Source organism: Trachinotus anak, unplaced genomic scaffold (genome assembly GCF_046630095.1).
Source record: "Trachinotus anak isolate AG129_WGS33_773 ecotype Australia unplaced genomic scaffold, CSIRO_AGI_Tana_v1 ptg000007l, whole genome shotgun sequence".
In the NCBI taxonomy this organism is placed as follows: Eukaryota; Metazoa; Chordata; class Actinopteri; order Carangiformes; family Carangidae; genus Trachinotus; species Trachinotus anak.
In genome coordinates, this window is record NW_027273858.1 from 12,164,388 (window position 1) to 12,181,073 (window position 16,686).

Sequence of the window (16,686 nt, forward strand, 5' to 3'; positions counted from 1 at the left end):
ATGGGGAATTTAGGAACAGCAGGCTGAAAATCACAGCACTTCCCTGTTATGGGTAGATAAGTCAGTTGTATGAATTTGACAAATTTGTGATCTTTCTTTCTGAAAATCACAGTTCTTACCTGTTGATCTGACAGCAACATTCCCAGTTTCTAGTTAACATTACATAATTCATACAAACCATGTGGAAAAAAATTGTAGACACAGTACTGTTAAAATGGACCACTTTACTCTTGCACAAGACATCCAGAGTACAGAGTACAACCAGAGTACGTTTTGAATAGAAAAATAAAATTGCCTGCTTTGGAACACATTTGAATATAATTGTGGCTCTTTCCTAGAACAACCCAAACCAACACACACAATTCAGAGATGGATTTCAAAATGTTCATGTCTCGGCAGAAACGTTTCCTTCAACAGAATACACATTCATTGAGCTTATTTTGCCTCATGTATAGTTTCCTTTTTTCAGAAAATAAGACAAGATACTCATCACAGTAAAACATGAAGCAGGTACTGGCAGCGCAGCAGTTGGTGGACACAGCCAGGAGGTGCTGATGGCAAAAAGGTCCAAGAGAGACAGGAACCATGCATAGCCATGTGTTTGAAAAAACAAAACAATCAAAAAACATCAGAAACCATTTAAATTAGCCAAGTAGAAGAAACTAATTGGGATTAGTGAACAAAGGTGTGGTTAAACAGTGGATGAGGATTTATAAAGAAATTCTGTCTGAACCACAAAGAATCAAACTCCCCCCCCCCCCCCCCCCCTTTTCCATTCAAAATTAGTTTCTTTTAAATATAGTTTTTTTTTTTTGACTGAATTCTCTCACACATAAATAGCATCATTATTGCTCATTAGAAAAACAAAAATCTCTCAAAAGTACAACTCACACATATTGGCATTTAAATCTACAATGTAGTATTTTATTAGCCAAAACAAACCTAAAGCAATGGCAAAAAGAAATGTTTGCAACTGAATTTAATTTACTTAAAACTATGAAAATAAGCCTTTCAAAGCTTGACAATAAAAATTATGCAAGGTATGAAAAGTAACACCTCAGAAACAAATCTATTGTACACAGAAACTGAGGTCAAAATTAACACAAGGGAACTAATTCATTAATTAATTTATACATGTACTTGGGAGACAATAGGTCCAAATAAAACAAATTATGCTTATTTAGTGAATATTTACAATTTTTAAGATAATCAGTGTTACAGATTAGCTTCATTTATCTTAAAAGTGTCATTCATTCATCAGCGCCGTTCGTTTGAGACATCTGAGTGAGATCACCACTGACTTCGTCACCAGACTCGTCTACTTCCTGATCCTGAGAGAGAAAGAAAAAGCAGTCAATGAATGTGAACTCTCTTCCTGCCTCAAGATAAAAATGAAATAGATTAACAGATGTTTTTTTTTTTTTGTTTTTTTTTAAATGGTCCACCTTATTCAGCACTGCCAGCAGGCCTTTGACAGTGGACATCAAGGTATTGGACGTCTTGCTAATGTGGTCGTGGTAGATCGTCTTCTGCTCCCCCACAGCCTTCAGAGTCTGCTCAGTTTGGCTCAGAGTGCTTTTCACCTCCTCAAGCTCCCTGGACAAGGCTTTGTGAGCTTGCTCCAACTGTGCTTTAACCTTTGCATCTTCATCTGGAATAAAACACGACAAAGTTAGAGGAAGGGCTATAGTGAAGTTAGGTAAGTAATTGAGCATAGTTGACGTCAAGAGGCATACTCAGGTCAAATTACGCTTTTATCCAAATCAGAAAAATAAAATACACCTAAGGAAAATGGGATTTTCAAGCTGCATATTAGAAGTACTACCCTTATCAACCAAAACACAACTTAATATCGCCAAACTGAACATGTGTCCTGTACCATCTCTTTTCACTTTGTATTGTCTGTGGCAGTGAGCACCTTTAAGTGTCTGTGAACACACATTGATCATCATGAATTTCACAGACAATGATGTGTGTATTACAGCTTTTCAGAGATAATACTTTTTAATAAACCAAAGGGTTTGAACTTAGATGTCCTAGGTCAGTCTAACAAAGAGCATTATGTTTATAGTAAAGTAACTTGACTACAGCAACACAGCTGATGAGCATTGTTAAATGCAGGCATAAAGACTACAGGCTTCCAACAGAGATCACTGTAAAACACTGCTTTACACAGGAAAACACTGTCAATTATTAAAAACAATTTTTTAAAAACCCTCTATTCTGAATTTGAAATGAGGCCCTCTGGACAACTCTCCTATAAACAAAAACATGTGTGAGGGATCCTTAGTTTCAAATGCATTTGAATTTATAAACAGCCCTTAACAGCTCCATGCTGAGAGATTTGAATTACATAGACTGCATTAACTGCTGCACATATATCACTGTGATGCCTTTGTGATGTATTTATTATTTTTCTTGTGTTTATTAGGGAGACAAGGACACATTTACTGCCCTGGTGGGTCTTTGAAGTTTAGCATCTTTTCTACACTATATAAGAAACTGTGTTTCTGGACAGAACATTTTAGCTAGTTCCTTGACAACTTTCTGAATTTTCCTAATCAAAAACAATATTGCTGAATCCTGATTTATTGTTTGTATGTGGCAGTTGGTAGTGATGTGCCAGTCCACGTCTCAGCAGAAATCACAGAAGGAAAGATGCTGAATGAAGTGAGACTGGGCTTCTTTGTAGCAAAGCTCAAATTGAGCCAGATCATTGTCCAGATGGACTACTGACACAGAGTGTGGCTTGCAACTCATGACATGATGAAAATCATTTTCAAAGACAACATGTGCTGTATAATACAGTTAGGATCATACCCATTTTGGCATCCTGCACCATGAGTTTCTGTTCTATCTCCTCTCTTGCTCTCTCACTCTTCTCCAGTTTCTGCATCATGCTGCCAACATCGACCATGGCTCCATTGTAGACGATCAGATTACCAGACTCACTGGCCTCCAACTGAGCACGAGCTTTTGGAGCAGGAAGTAGTCCTCGGTTACCTGACAGAGTAAGAGAGGAGAATTTCATGAGGAAGGAGTTTGCCATATGGTCGCCATTTATTTTATGATGCTTCCGATGTCATGATAGATTTAAAGCTGGGGTAGGCAGTAATTTTTTGGTGGCACTGAACATTAATTCCACAACCTCTTCAGCATATTGTAATTTAAGTGGTCTCAGAGCAAACTAGACGTCTGCACCTCTTCTTCGATCTGTTTTCAGGTTTTGGAAAATCTAGCCCATGATGGGAGACTTTGTTCAACCACAGGTCTTTTCAGAGCAAGAGAGGGTTCCTACTGGCTGTTGCAGATGCGTGTGCACTTCAGATGGATGTGTGTCAAAATCTGTGACGCATTTCAGAGATGGACAGAAGTTGCTGTACTTCACCTGGACAGGTATAAGGCTGATAACTCCATGTCCTGTAATATATAAATGTCTAAATGTGTTGTAGTGGTTGGTTGTGTAGGTAGAGTTACCATGAAGACAGGTGATTATTGGTCTTGTTAACTGTTGCAAAAAGTTTAGCCTTTTGCTAACTGTAGCCAAAGGTTTAGGGCAGTGGCATCATTATAATAATTTTTTGTAACATTTTGCCTTTATTTATAGGACTGTGGAGAGTGAAAGGAAATGGGACAAATAGGAGGGGAATGACGTAGCAAAGAGTCTGGCTGGTCGGGCTGCATTTTCAATTTTTTTTGTGCCTTTTTTAGATTTCTACCCACCCCAACTTCAAAAATTGTGCCTATAGCAACATAGTGTTACCTAAGAGGTTTTCTATCTGGGCTTCATTAAAGGAGGGAACAGGTTCATCCTTTCCCCTGTCTGTCAATTTACGGTAGTAACAAGACTCTCTGACCACAGGTTTGTTCATCAGCTTCTTTATCTGGAAACAAAAAACAACAAGACAGTTTATTTTAGTTAATGCACATCTGCAGAGAAAAAAGACAAAGCTCCAGCAGGCAGTGAGAGAGTCAGTAAACAAAGTGCATAAGACAGTCTGACAGATGAAAAATCAGGGATACACAGATCCAGAAACAGACCATGGACATGATTAGGTTTGTGTGTGTATGTATTTTCACCTGAGCACGAGAGAGGTGTAGCCCCAGAGTGTACAAAATCTCCTCCAAGTCTCTTTCCAGCAAATAACCACAGTGGCTCTGGTCAAAGTAGACAAACGCCATCAGCAGCTCCTTGTTGTATGTGATCATCTGTTTCTTCTCCTGGTGTAACAACAACCACATTTATACCAACAACCATGGTGACACTACACCAGTGTCATAATAATGGGCCTAGAACAGTAACTAACCAACCTTGTCTTTTGAGGACCTCTCCTTTGATGACTTGCGGTCGTCCTTGCGGTCTTTCCTGTCTCTGTCATTAGAGTCATCATCATCCTTGTCTAAGAAATAGCAAAAGTAACGTGAAGAGGACAGAGTGGGGACAAATGGAGCATGTTAGTCAAATATCTATTTCTAGAATTAAAAAGTTGTTGATCCCTGGTAATCCTGTTATTATTACTTGTGTGTTTTAGCAGTGAAAAAAATCTTAAATATCAAAAACAGAAAGCAATGTTTTTCCCCACAAAGGGCCTCAGAAACTGTGGAAATGTTATCCATCACAGGTTCAGCGTGGTGCATGGTTTCTCATCACTGACCAACTCATACTGTGGGAAATTCAAAATGACTTGGTATTTAAAAAAAGAGTGCTGTACCATCATCATCGTCATCATCTGCATCTTCAGCCTCCATGGGGTCGTATTCTTCAGGATTGGCTGCGCTGCCATCATCTTCGTTCTCCTCTTCATCACGAGACTCCTCCTTTTTCGCAGCCTTTTCATCGAACTGGTTAAAAACAAGTCACACAACTGCATGAAGACACATAATTTGTTGAGCAAAAAAGAAGATACCAGAAAGGTGTGAATGGCTTACCTTCCTCCTATCCTCCTCATCCTCTTTGGTCTTCTTCACTGCTGGTTCTTCATTTTCCTCTTCTTTTTCCTTCTTTATTTCACGCTTCTCAACCTCCTTCTTTTCTGCCTCCTTTTTGGCTTTCTTCTCCTTTTCCTTCTTCTCATCCTTGGCAGGAAGTGAAGCCAGGGCTTTATATATGCGATAGCCAAAGTCTCTCTGCAGCATCTCGTTAAACAGTTCAGCAAATAATGAGACCTGGACAGAAAAAGACAACAGCATATAACCAACCCACATAGGCAAAAATGTTGGGTTTATGACAGTCAAAAGGCCTTGCACACCAATAAAAAACATGCACACTGTAATTTCTTACATTTTCGTTGGTGAAGGAACGTAAAATAATGTAAAATGGCGGCAAGTCTTACCTCAAAAGAGTGCTCCTTGTTGTCTTCCAGTCTGTAGTCCAGGAGGACGCTCAGAGACATGACACTGCAGTCAAATTTGCCATTCTTGGCTGCCCAGTTAGGATGTACAATGATGGTGGGCTCGTCAGGGAGAATGTAGCGCCTTTCTCTCCGCTGGCGTTCAAGCTCCTCCAGCCTCTTCCTTTCCTCCTCCTAACAGGGAATAACACTGGAGTTAGAGGAACACTTAAGGTGAAATTTAAGATAAATCATTGCATGAAACTATGGAATTGATGTTTTGTTCAACATAAAAAAGGAGACATCCATGTTAGTGCAGCCACAAGAATCAAAATGTTACTACTTTTACTATATTCTCTCATCTTACCAAATCGTTTCCACTGAAATATTTCTCTGTACCTCTCTGTCTTCCTCAGTGCGCATTGGCTCCTCTTCCTCGGCAGCTTTGGTCTCTGGCTTCTCAGGCTCCTTGGACTCCTCCACCTGCTCCTCCACCTTCAGCTGCTTTGTGAGGCGGGCGATCAGCTGTGACTTTAACCCCTTAGAGCTTAGAGACCGACAATCAAGTTCCTTCCGCAGGTCATTCACCTACAAGGAGATAATAGACAAGAGAAAAACATTTAACCTAGGCAAGAGAAGAGGGCATGCTTTGTATTATGAATGGATGACCCAATGTAGCTAATCCCAACTGATATGAACCAATTTCTACACATAAAATATCCAAAAATCTATCAAATCTGTAAGATGTTACAGGTCCACAGTCAATTTAAACACGTTTGTTGCTTGTCTGTTCTCCACACAGATTCAGCTGCACTTCTAACTCTATCAGTGCTGAGACGTTCTCCTTGAATCTTACCTTCATTGATTTCGGGTCAAGTTTAGCCCAGTGGGTAGGAGTACTAACGTCCTTCGATTCATCATCATCCTTGTCCTCTTCCTCCTTGACAGGAAATTATTAAGATAGAGACAGGAAGAGAGAGAGAAAGAGGAGGGATAGGAAACAGTTAGAACAACACTCGGGGCCTTAGTGAGCTTTTAAGTTGATCCGTGCAAGAAGCAAGGTCACATCTGTCTTTCATTGTCTCGTCCTAGTGAGCTCTCGACTGTGTTTAAGTCCACTGCTACTGAAGCATACACAGGGAAGCTCTCTAGCTCTTATGAAAACCAACAGAAATGCCCCCCAGCTGCCAATCAATCAATCTGTGGAACACAAAAAAGGTAAAAATCAATGAGAGGTGTGTCCAAAAGGTGTGTAGGTACATCAGGTGAACTGAGGCTGGGCTCCAAACGGAGTGAGGATAGGGTGGCCCTACCATGGTCTATGGCTGGGGTATTGGGTATTGCCATTTATGGGTTTTATACACCTACGTCAGATAGGAGCCATCTGTCCTTCTGTCCAACCAACTGCCCTGGAAAAACCAAACTCTACATATAGTCCAAATGAGAATGTAGAATCCAACAACATGAACAGACAAGAAACAGGACTTGGGGGAGGTTCTCTTTTCGATGTCAGACGATATCAAATTGATGTGAAAAATCATAAAAATACACATTTCTACAACAAACACATTATTTACATGCAACTGACTCCACAGATTCCAGTTTTGAGAAAAATTATGGATTCCAGTGTCACAAAAGTCATCACTGGTTAAAATCAGAGAAACTATTTGAGGTCACTGCTGCACCAATTCGCAAGCACCCAAAAAAATCAAGTTTCACAAATTTTTTTAAAGTAATGCTCAAAAAAATGCCAGGATTAAAATGAATGATTCCACCCAGATTAGCACCTAATTATAAGGTGTTTGAGGAACTGGAAGCTGTTTTATCAGTTGCAATCGGGACCTACACAACACAGCCTAGTCTCACTGCTTCCATTGTATGTGTCTGCTGGATGTGAGGGAAGGTGGGAGTGCTGATGGAGCAATGGAGGAGTTGGAGCAGAGGAGGAGGGATAAGGTGGAGGAGTAAACAGAAGAAGTCTAGGTGAGGTTTGGTGGAACAATAATCTGCGTGTATTTGTGTCTGTGTGCATGAATGGTGAGGTGTGCTTTGTGTCTGATGTGTATCTGGGGTTTGTTTTTTGTAATTCCTGTGCCTTCCTGTGAGAAGCGGAAATGAGAAGAGAGGGATTAGCGGTTCAGTGCCTGTTCTCCATCCGCCTCCTTTCGCTCGGCCGACAGCTTCTCAGCCAGCTGCTCCCGGAGTCGCCGTGACAGCACCTCCCACTCTGAGCGGGTAGGAAGACAATGCCAAACATCCGGAAGAAACAAAACCACTGTCTCCACATGAGCAGGGACTGTCCGCCCCTTGTGTGTCTCCTCCGGCCGATGATAGCGAATCTCTGCAAAACGATACCTGTCGCAAAGGAAGAGGGTGCATTGGAAAGAAACATTCTGGTCAGGGCACAGTATAAAAGGCAAGCCTTGCTAAGGCGAGCCTTCTACAGCTACTCCCTCCCATTAGGTCACTGAATGATCGTACACATCATTACAGTGACCCTTCTCCCATACAACACACAGCATAGACAAATGGACCCAGTCTGCAGCTCTCCAACTGTTGTCACAGGTTACGCCAGCCATTTTGAGAAAGTTGACAGACAATCACATAAAATAAAATCACACCCCCAAATTCATCGCCATTATTGCTTCAGCCAATTATGGATGAGTGTTCTGCATTTAACCTAGGATACACTTAATGCACTACATTAGGGTTGTGCGAAGAGAGACAGAATCAACAGGACAGTGAAAGCCAGTTAAATATGTAAGATATTTAACAGAGAGAACAGAAAAATAAATAAATAAAAAGTAATGGCAGTGTCTTCTGGTCCAGGCTACTGCTTCCAGCCACAAAGTCCATGCGTTTGGTTTTTCATCACAATAAAATAGTCATATATGTATAGTGTGACAGAAAGAGAGAGCCAAGACGACAACACACAAAAGGCCAAAAGAACATTGCACAACACAATAAATAATAGGTAGCAAATTAACAACACAATAATCATTCATATAAAAAGAAAAAAAAATATCACCCAACATGTTCTGGATGAGATTTAGTATAGAGGTAGTTAAATAAACAGCATATTATAGATGCTCAATTTGGAATTTTAGTACCAGCAAAGTTATAGTTTTAAAAAGAAAACACAATCAGTAAGATGAATAAATACTAATGAGAATAGCAGCTCTTACCACTGAGTGCACAGACTAAGGTCTATGCCTGTGAGTGCCTTGCAACAGCGTATGGCTGTCTTTATGAGGACTGAAGGATCCTTCTCTGGGTCAGCTCCATCCAGAGAGGGAGACCAATGACCGCCAATGGCCATGGCCTCATCTTTACCTCTCATTCCCACCAAAAACTGAAGGAGAAAGACAGACGGGTACAAATGAGAGCCACAGAGTACAGGTTAGATGGAAATGGGGAATATGGACAAAGGGGTGTGGACAGTGAAAAGAGCAAAAGAGACAGAAACAAAGATGTCAGTAGCATGTCCAAATAACCATACTTCTGAGGAACCAAAACCAAAGGCGATAAAATCACCAGGGTTATTTACACATGACAGCCAACATCAGTCAGGAATCTTCCACAATGCAATTGCTCAGCAATGGAATAGGATCATTACATCACCATCAGCCCATGTGCATGTTACAAGCAGGGAAAGGGTATGATGTACCTTAATGAGTCTAGCAGGATGTTGGAAGGAGTCTCTCATTTCCTGGGAGTCTTCAGCCAGAGCACAGGACTTGTGGTAGAGCTCCTCTATACTGGGGTTAGCCAGCAGCATAACCTGAACCATGAAGACATCACATTAACTGTTTAGTAACAGTCTGAACTGGAAACATCCCTCTCCCAAATGCATGTTAACATCCCAGTGTCGGGATAAAGAGGGGTGGTTCTTGGGTAACTGCAGCAGCACTAGCACCACAATCCCTGGTATATACACCTCAATCTTCTCAATTATATGTTTTGCATATCTGCAGGCCTACAAATTTGTTTCTAATTAACTTTTTTTTTTTAGCTATAATGCTTATTTAAAGGAGTAAAATGTGATTCTCATTTCTGAATTTCTGTTTGTTTGTTTGTTTATTTAGTCTAAAAAGTGCCTGGGATACACATTTCTAGAGTATATTTTTAGATGTAGTGTTTAGTGTCATATGTTTGGTCCTGTTCTCGGGCCGCCAGGAGTAGCAGGCATAGTTTAATAATGGCTCTTGTAAGACATACAAACACGGGACGACTCCACTCGACATCTGCAGTTTCTAGTTGCCCACTGGATTGTATTTAAGGTACGACAGGGTAGTGTATTTATCAATGACAATCATACCTTAGCACTGTAGGTGTGGTTGGCATCAGGGGGGTCAAGCACAGCTGTGTTCTTGACTAGAGGATCCACCTCTTTGTGCAAGATGTGGAAGTTACAGGCATTACTGAACTGGAAGGGTCGTGTCAGAGGAAATGCATCCACCCAGGTGAAGACAGCATTAAAGAAGTCACTGGGAATGTAGAGGCTCTGATAGCGCCTCCTCAGCTCCATCATGTCACAGCTGGAGCTGGAGAATACACAGAGGACAGTCACTACCTCAGCGATATAAACTAGACATATTGAAGAGTGTCTGACATCCATGATCTAATCTTTTTCCAGCAACACATCATGAATGACTGAAAAATTGTACTTACCCATCTAAGCTGAACTTGGAAAACTGGACAGTATAGCGAGGCACTACCCTGCGAGGCCGTCTCGGTGAGCGGTCACGTCTCGGTGAACGATCTCTGGAGCGTTTGCGAGCAGGCGAGCGCTCTCTCGATCGCCTGCGTTCACGGTCTCTGTCTCGGCTATGGAATTAAGTAAAAACATTAAAATGACTAATGACTACCAACTAGCAGGCAGAATTATATAGGACAGTGACAAAAGCAGCACATAAATCCAACAGTTAGTTGCACGTATCAGATTTTCTTGGATGATATCTATTGCCATCTCACCTGCGTTCTTCTTTACTCCTGAGGATGAGCTCAGGGCCTCGATCATTGCGGCTGGGGAAACGAGGTGGAGGTTCGATCCGTCGAACAGGCTGCGGCTGTGGCATCATCCTCACTGGGGGCTGAAGCAGACCCCCCGGAAACACATCTAGAGACAAAAGACATGCTTGTTTAAAACCACTTAATATCACACACACAGTTTTGATTTTTTGGTCATTGTGATACCACAACAGCTACAAAGAAAACAGTAATCGTCACAACTTGTCTGACTGCTTTATATCCAGTACCAGATAAATGCAATCCCATTGACAAATTTTTAACCTTTGGGTGGAGGCTGTGGCAGCAGAGGCTGAGGAGGGTTTTGGAGGAGAGGGGCCAGAGAGGCAGCAGACAGCTGGGCTTGCAGGAGGGAAGGAGGGGGAGCCTGGGCTGGAACACTGAATGTGGTTGGGGGAGGTAGCGACTGCAGCATGGTGGGGGCTGCTTTCATCATATTTGGAGCTTGTGGTTGGCTCTAGAGAAAAGGAGGGAAAAAAAGAAGAGGTTAGGACATGCTCAAAGGCAGACCTGAAAAAATCTTCAGTTAACATGCCAACAACTGCACAACAGAGAAGATGATGAATTGTACAAAATCTTGGTCAGAGGCTGCTTGAAAGAAAGAAGCTAGGAGAAGGTCTGAATGTCTGCTTGAATGACACAATTGTAGAAATCATATCAGAGGTGCCCTGTTAGGTCATCCTAATCAAAGAAAACCTAGTGTGAAACAAAATCTCAACCCAGGGGGCATCTGGCTCAGTTTAGTTTTGCTATGGGACACAGCCCTAATTTCAGAGAGACTTCAGATGAATCTGCCAAAAATAATAATCCAAGTTTTACCTGTTCGGAGCAAAAAAAAAAATCTTTACATTTGTTTATCTAAATTTTTGGGTGAAGAAAATAAGAGACATCAATGAAAGGTGACAGATAACGATACATTCTCGAAGAGAAACCTATGAACTATAGCTTGTGTTGCTTTAGGATTTTTAAATAAATATTATTACTCAGTATTGTCTTTGATACCGTTTTACCCAACGCCAGATACAAGCTTCTGTATATTTATTGTCATCTTGCTTACATAGTACACGTCTTGTTATCATTTTAATATTTGTTAGCTCTCATATTTGAAGTGAAATAGTTGATGCCTGGTGAACATTTAACTTATCGACACAAGAATGTGGACATCTCTGTGCCTGAGTTGGAGATAAATATTGGATCACAGTTGTAGCACTTCACTGTGTACTCCATGTCATTTTAAGGTCATTTTGACAGTAGTTCTTTTAATTTTGCTCATTCACATTGAAGTAGCATTTGCTATTTTGAGTTTCATGTCTCCTGTATAACCTTTAGTCAAGACAATAGGAAACATATTCATGGAGTTACACCAAGGATTACTGCAAACCAACACAGTTTCTTAAAATGTCTTTTCAAGAAGAGCACTGCATTTACAGTGCAGTGTTATAACACAGTTCAACAAATGTTCTTGTATACTGTTCTTAGCATTACTTAAAATAGCGAAAATGCATTAGTTTTTATAGCAGCTTTTCCTGAAGTCCCTGTCATCTGCAATGTTTCCTGTAGAAAAATTTACTGATTTTAGCATTAAGATGCCCAAAGTGCAAAAACACCTCTGAAACAAAAGTTATACCTCAAGCAATATTAGTCTGTTTTACAAACATAAAAATAATCTGGGTAAAAAGTACATTCAAAAATGTATAATGAAGCAATAGTATAAAAATAGCTTCTCTGTAAGACACATTAATGTACCTTAAAATAAAGAAATGTATTGTTAAACCACAAAAAAATCGGGTTCTATCCATTTGGAAACAGCAGCAAGCTAACTAAATAACAACCAAAAACTGCAGTTAAGAAGAGATGTAACTATGCATAAATTTCACCATGAATAGGTTGAGCAAGAAAGCCAGGCAGCAAAGAAACCAACTGAGTAGGAAGAAGGACCAAAACAGTGTGTGATTCAGGGCTTGGGGGTTACATTTTGTCTGTTGTCCACAGTGGAGTGCATGTCTGAGTAGCGCAGCTGCATCCCTGGCTCATTGTAAAGGCTGCCGAGCTGTGGGGAAGCTTGAGGTAAAGGCTGAGGCTGCTGCTGATGCTAGGAGGGATTGAGAACACAACAGTCAATAAAAGACAGAGCGGTACAGGGATAAGATAAAATCTGAAAAAAATAAACACTTCATATATTAGGACTCTCCTCAGACTAAGACAGATGAGTTGTCCGGGGTTTAATGAACCTGTGAATTCCACTTTTGAATGATAAAAATTCAAATAGATATGTTGTCATGTTCACCATGTAGCCTCTGTCACACAGGCAAGTCAAGAAATGTTCCAGTGTTTAGTCAGATCAATAAGGCCAAAGGTTAAAATTAACTTATGCAAACAGAGAAACAATGTACGGGGTAATCAGACCAGTTTCAAATGATCAGAAGACACTTCCTGTCTTTTGAAATACTAAATTGGGGTCAATTTTTGATGTAACATTCTGTATGACCTAGTATCAGTGGGACTCTTAAAATGTGAAATAAACTATCATGTCGATGTAATTAAATAGTAACAAAGGATGATTTAAATCATTGATAAACAATAAAGGAAGAAAAATTGTTTGTTTTTCCCATTATTGTAGCGGACAGGGCAACTTTAACACAGTTAAGTGAGAACACTGATGCTGTGCTGACTGCGATCATAACAACACCAAAAATCAAAAAGCCAGCAATAATCTAAGCAGAAATCCCCAAGTTGTATTAACCTATTGAACAATGTTATTCTTGAGCAAATTCATGAAACCTCTGAGCGTTCTCACCGACTGGTTTGCTAGCTGAGGTAACGTCTGGATGCGTTGGGCGTTCCACTTGAAGGGCATGTTCGGGTTGTATACAGCTTCCACTAGGACCCTGTCACCCACCTGGGGGGTCTTCCCCTTCACAGCACTAAAAATACATTAAAAAAGCATTCAGACATCACCAAACACCAATATGTCAAGTCACATCAGTTTCAAATTGAAAAAGGCGCATGTATAAAAATAACATTGCCAAATAATTGCCTGGGAAATTATGTAGGCAGGGTAACTATGGCATTAGAAAAAAAAACAGTGTCAGTGTAATGCATATTGTTAAGAATGACACTGACAGCATTTGACTTGTCATTGTCTACACAATCATTTCCACAATATAAACAATCTAAGAGATGCCAAGGGCCATAATCTATTTCACCTTAGCTGAAAGAAGACGTCTTCATCTACAAAGCCAAATGTGTCATGTAGCTTGTTGACGACACCAGTGAAGACTCGCTGCTTTTGTGGTTGCGTCTGCTGTTGGTGGCTTGAACGTGGTGTTGGGTAGGAAACAGTAATCTGGGCTGTCTGCTGGGGATTGGACAGGCTCAAGCTGGTAGGCAGGGCAACAGGGGGCTGAGGGTAAGGAATAGAGGAAAGGAATAAACATACATATGGATATGCACAGAGAAAAAAGATGCATATGAAATCATTGAGTAACTCAGTTAATTCATCCCGAACTGCAAGCCTGAGTTGGCATCTTTGTAAAGAAGCAATATACAATATGCGGCAATTATATATATATATATATATATATATATATGTCTTTTTGCACATTACCTGAGAAATCAGTGCCTGTTGAGGCTGTGGGAGCTGTGACGAAAAAAAGAAAAAGGAAAAGTAAATATTATGTTCACTTGATACAACAGATTTCCCAACATTACAACGTCTCACCTTGTGCTCTTCTGACAGTTCCCTAATGAACATTGTTGTGTATACTAATGGACTTTGCTTGTTGAAACAAGATCTATTTAGTGCTGCATATAAAACATACCGTCACTTGAGTAGTTGTATCATATTACACTTACAGCACATTCACATTATTAGCTTAAGAGAAGATTTTGTAGCACTAAAGGATTGGGAAAAAACTGAAATAATGATTCCAGCAGTGAATTTAATCTCAATTTAAAAGCCTGCAAAGGGATATTTTCCATAGGAAAATCAATGCTGTGGGAAATTAAAATTTTGTGCTCTGTGAGGTGGTCTGTGCTCATTTTCGCAACAACATTTTAGTCTTCTATTTTGTTGACACATCACAATGCAATGCCACCATAGAAATCTAAATATATAGCGTAATGACAATATCATTTGTTTGGAAACCAAATAAATGAAGACTATCCAAAATAAAGTGTGACACAAAGCAAAATGAGAATATGTTTCACCTGATGAGGTACATTGTACAGTTGCTGTTGAGGGGGTTGCTGGGGAGGTTGCTGCTGTTGCTGTTGTTGCTGCTGCTGCTGCTGTTGCTGCTGTTGCTGATACTGCTGGAGAGCTGTATTGATCTGAGACTACAGACAATAAAAAGGACATGGAAGAGATAATAGTTGATAAAACAGTATTAGATGTGACTATGGCAAGATGCATAGATTGCTGAATGTGCTTTGGACTACATTAATGTAACTGACCTGCTGTAGTGCTGCTGCAGCAGCTGCTGCGGCTTGCTGCTGCAAGGCAGCAGTTTGCTGAGACAGCTGATAGTTTGCAGCAGACTGGTTGCTGAGAGAAGCTGCAGCCAAGGCTGACTGCTGAGAGTAAACAGAGGGAGATGCTCCCAGAATAGATGGCTGCTGCACACCCAGAGCTGCAGAGAAGGAAAAGGTATCAGATTCAGAGAAGTGTGGACAAATGGGGAACATTTGCGGAAAACAGGATGGGGGAGATGATGTGATGGTAGGTAGTTTGTGAGATTAAGTCCTTCCAACGAAAAAAGTACAACATTTTATGAATGAAATGAGCAACTGGTAAAATGCAAATGAAATAGCCCAGACCCTCTGGTTTGGTATACTTACAGTGCAGGCTGTTGAGGTCAAGAGACTGTCCTGAGTGGCCCGGCTGGGACACCGCTGTGGCAGCAAACTGAGTCGCCCAGGGCGGATTCTTCTGCCCCCCAAACTGGGCCATGACTCATTCAAGTTGAGGGCAGTCTCTGCTCACCAGACCAATGCTTGTAACTAAAAACAAAACAAATCATAAAATGAGGTATATTAGAATGAAGTCAGAATGTCAGTCAGAATTTTGATCATCTATGCACCTGAATTAACATAACAAGTACATTATAAAATGCCGTTTAATTGGTTTGGGGTATCAAACTCCACGAGTCCCTAGCAGCCAATTTTCATTGCCCACATCCTGCCACTCTTTACTTGGCAATACACAAGTTACACAAAGAGACGTGTATGGCTTTGCAAAGGCCAAAGATATCCATCACTGAATAAACAAAGAGCAGCATCAAAGTCAGCATAAACCTGTACGAGAGGCGGTACCAAAGTGAAAGGACATAACATTATGTGGTGAATGCGACAACTCCCCTGTGATTTTAAATTTGAAGAAATATATTTTACTGTTACACGGCTAGCATGTTGTCATCGCCGACTGGACAAGGCACAACAACCTTTAACTTTAGCTAGCTCCTACTGTTAACTTACAATAACTTAACGACATTAGTCTCACAAGAGGGACTGAATTAGTTGAGCCATTTGAGGGAACGAGTCAGTGCCTGGAAAGAACAAATTATTAATTTGTAGACAAGAGTTATCATGATTTGTTACCCTTAATTTCTGCAGTCCTCCGTAGATTAGTAAAATAACCGCTGACACAGCAGGCTAGCTAACGTTAGCCACTTCAATTGACAGCAGGCTAGCGCTGGCTAATGCTGTTATTGTTGTGGTTAACAGCAGCGGACTAACACTCTTTTGAGCTAAGTTGTTGTGGCTGCGTCAAAACTGTTAAAACGTGTCTTATTTAGCTACAGTCATATAAAAAAACCCAGCACGGTTGCTGTAGCACACAGGTGCAGTACACACAGCTAGCTAACATTTAGCATCTGCACGTCGTTAGCTTTGTTGCCAGATTAGCCTCGTGCTGGACTTGTTATCGAGAGCGAGGCCCAAATTAACGTTGGTTTGTAGTTTTCTCTGAATGTTTTAAACGCATAAAACACACTGTCACTAATGGGAGCAACTCTCCTGCAAGCAAACGATAATTGCACTTCAAATGTACTTTAAATGTTCGCATTAAGTAACGTAGTAAGGTTTTAGTTTAACATCATCAACACATCTTACCGCTGTCCCCTGCACCGGCCGAAATACACACGATCTGCGCATGCGTGGGCTGCAGAGCCTGTGCCTTGCTCCCGGCGGAGATGATTACAATAATGGTTTATCTGTAAAACCTGTGAAACTGTCCCTGTGTGCCTGTACCTCCAGGCGTGGGTAGAAGAAGATAAAGCTTTTGCGTCACTGGCCATTGCCTACAAGTTGTATTCAAATGCAAAACTAA

At 40.8% G+C, this 16,686-nt stretch overlaps 1 protein-coding gene across 2 annotated transcripts; it reads right to left on the bottom strand.

The window, feature by feature from the left end:
• Positions 1-204: 204 nt before the first annotated feature.
• Positions 205-16,610, bottom strand: ccar1 (cell division cycle and apoptosis regulator 1). 2 transcript variants are annotated; one of them, XM_071480595.1, is made up of 26 exons: positions 16,470-16,610; positions 15,198-15,359; positions 14,814-14,989; positions 14,568-14,696; positions 13,966-13,998; positions 13,565-13,761; positions 13,156-13,282; positions 12,331-12,450; positions 10,623-10,815; positions 10,305-10,449; positions 10,002-10,157; positions 9,649-9,874; positions 8,998-9,111; positions 8,516-8,682; positions 7,475-7,685; positions 6,187-6,270; positions 5,730-5,918; positions 5,334-5,525; positions 4,930-5,166; positions 4,713-4,842; positions 4,312-4,400; positions 4,081-4,221; positions 3,764-3,884; positions 2,821-3,003; positions 1,446-1,651; positions 205-1,331 (listed from the first exon to the last, which is right to left on the bottom strand). In XM_071480595.1, exons 2-26 carry the CDS (start codon positions 15,307-15,309, stop codon positions 1,251-1,253), a joined length of 3,759 nt encoding a protein of 1,252 aa, XP_071336696.1. In that variant the 5' UTR covers positions 15,310-15,359; positions 16,470-16,610; the 3' UTR covers positions 205-1,250. The 2 variants fall into 2 exon arrangements, with proteins under 2 accessions (XP_071336696.1, XP_071336697.1); XM_071480596.1 differs by lacking the exon at positions 16,470-16,610 and adding an exon at positions 15,957-16,073.
• Positions 16,611-16,686: the final 76 nt, after the last annotated feature.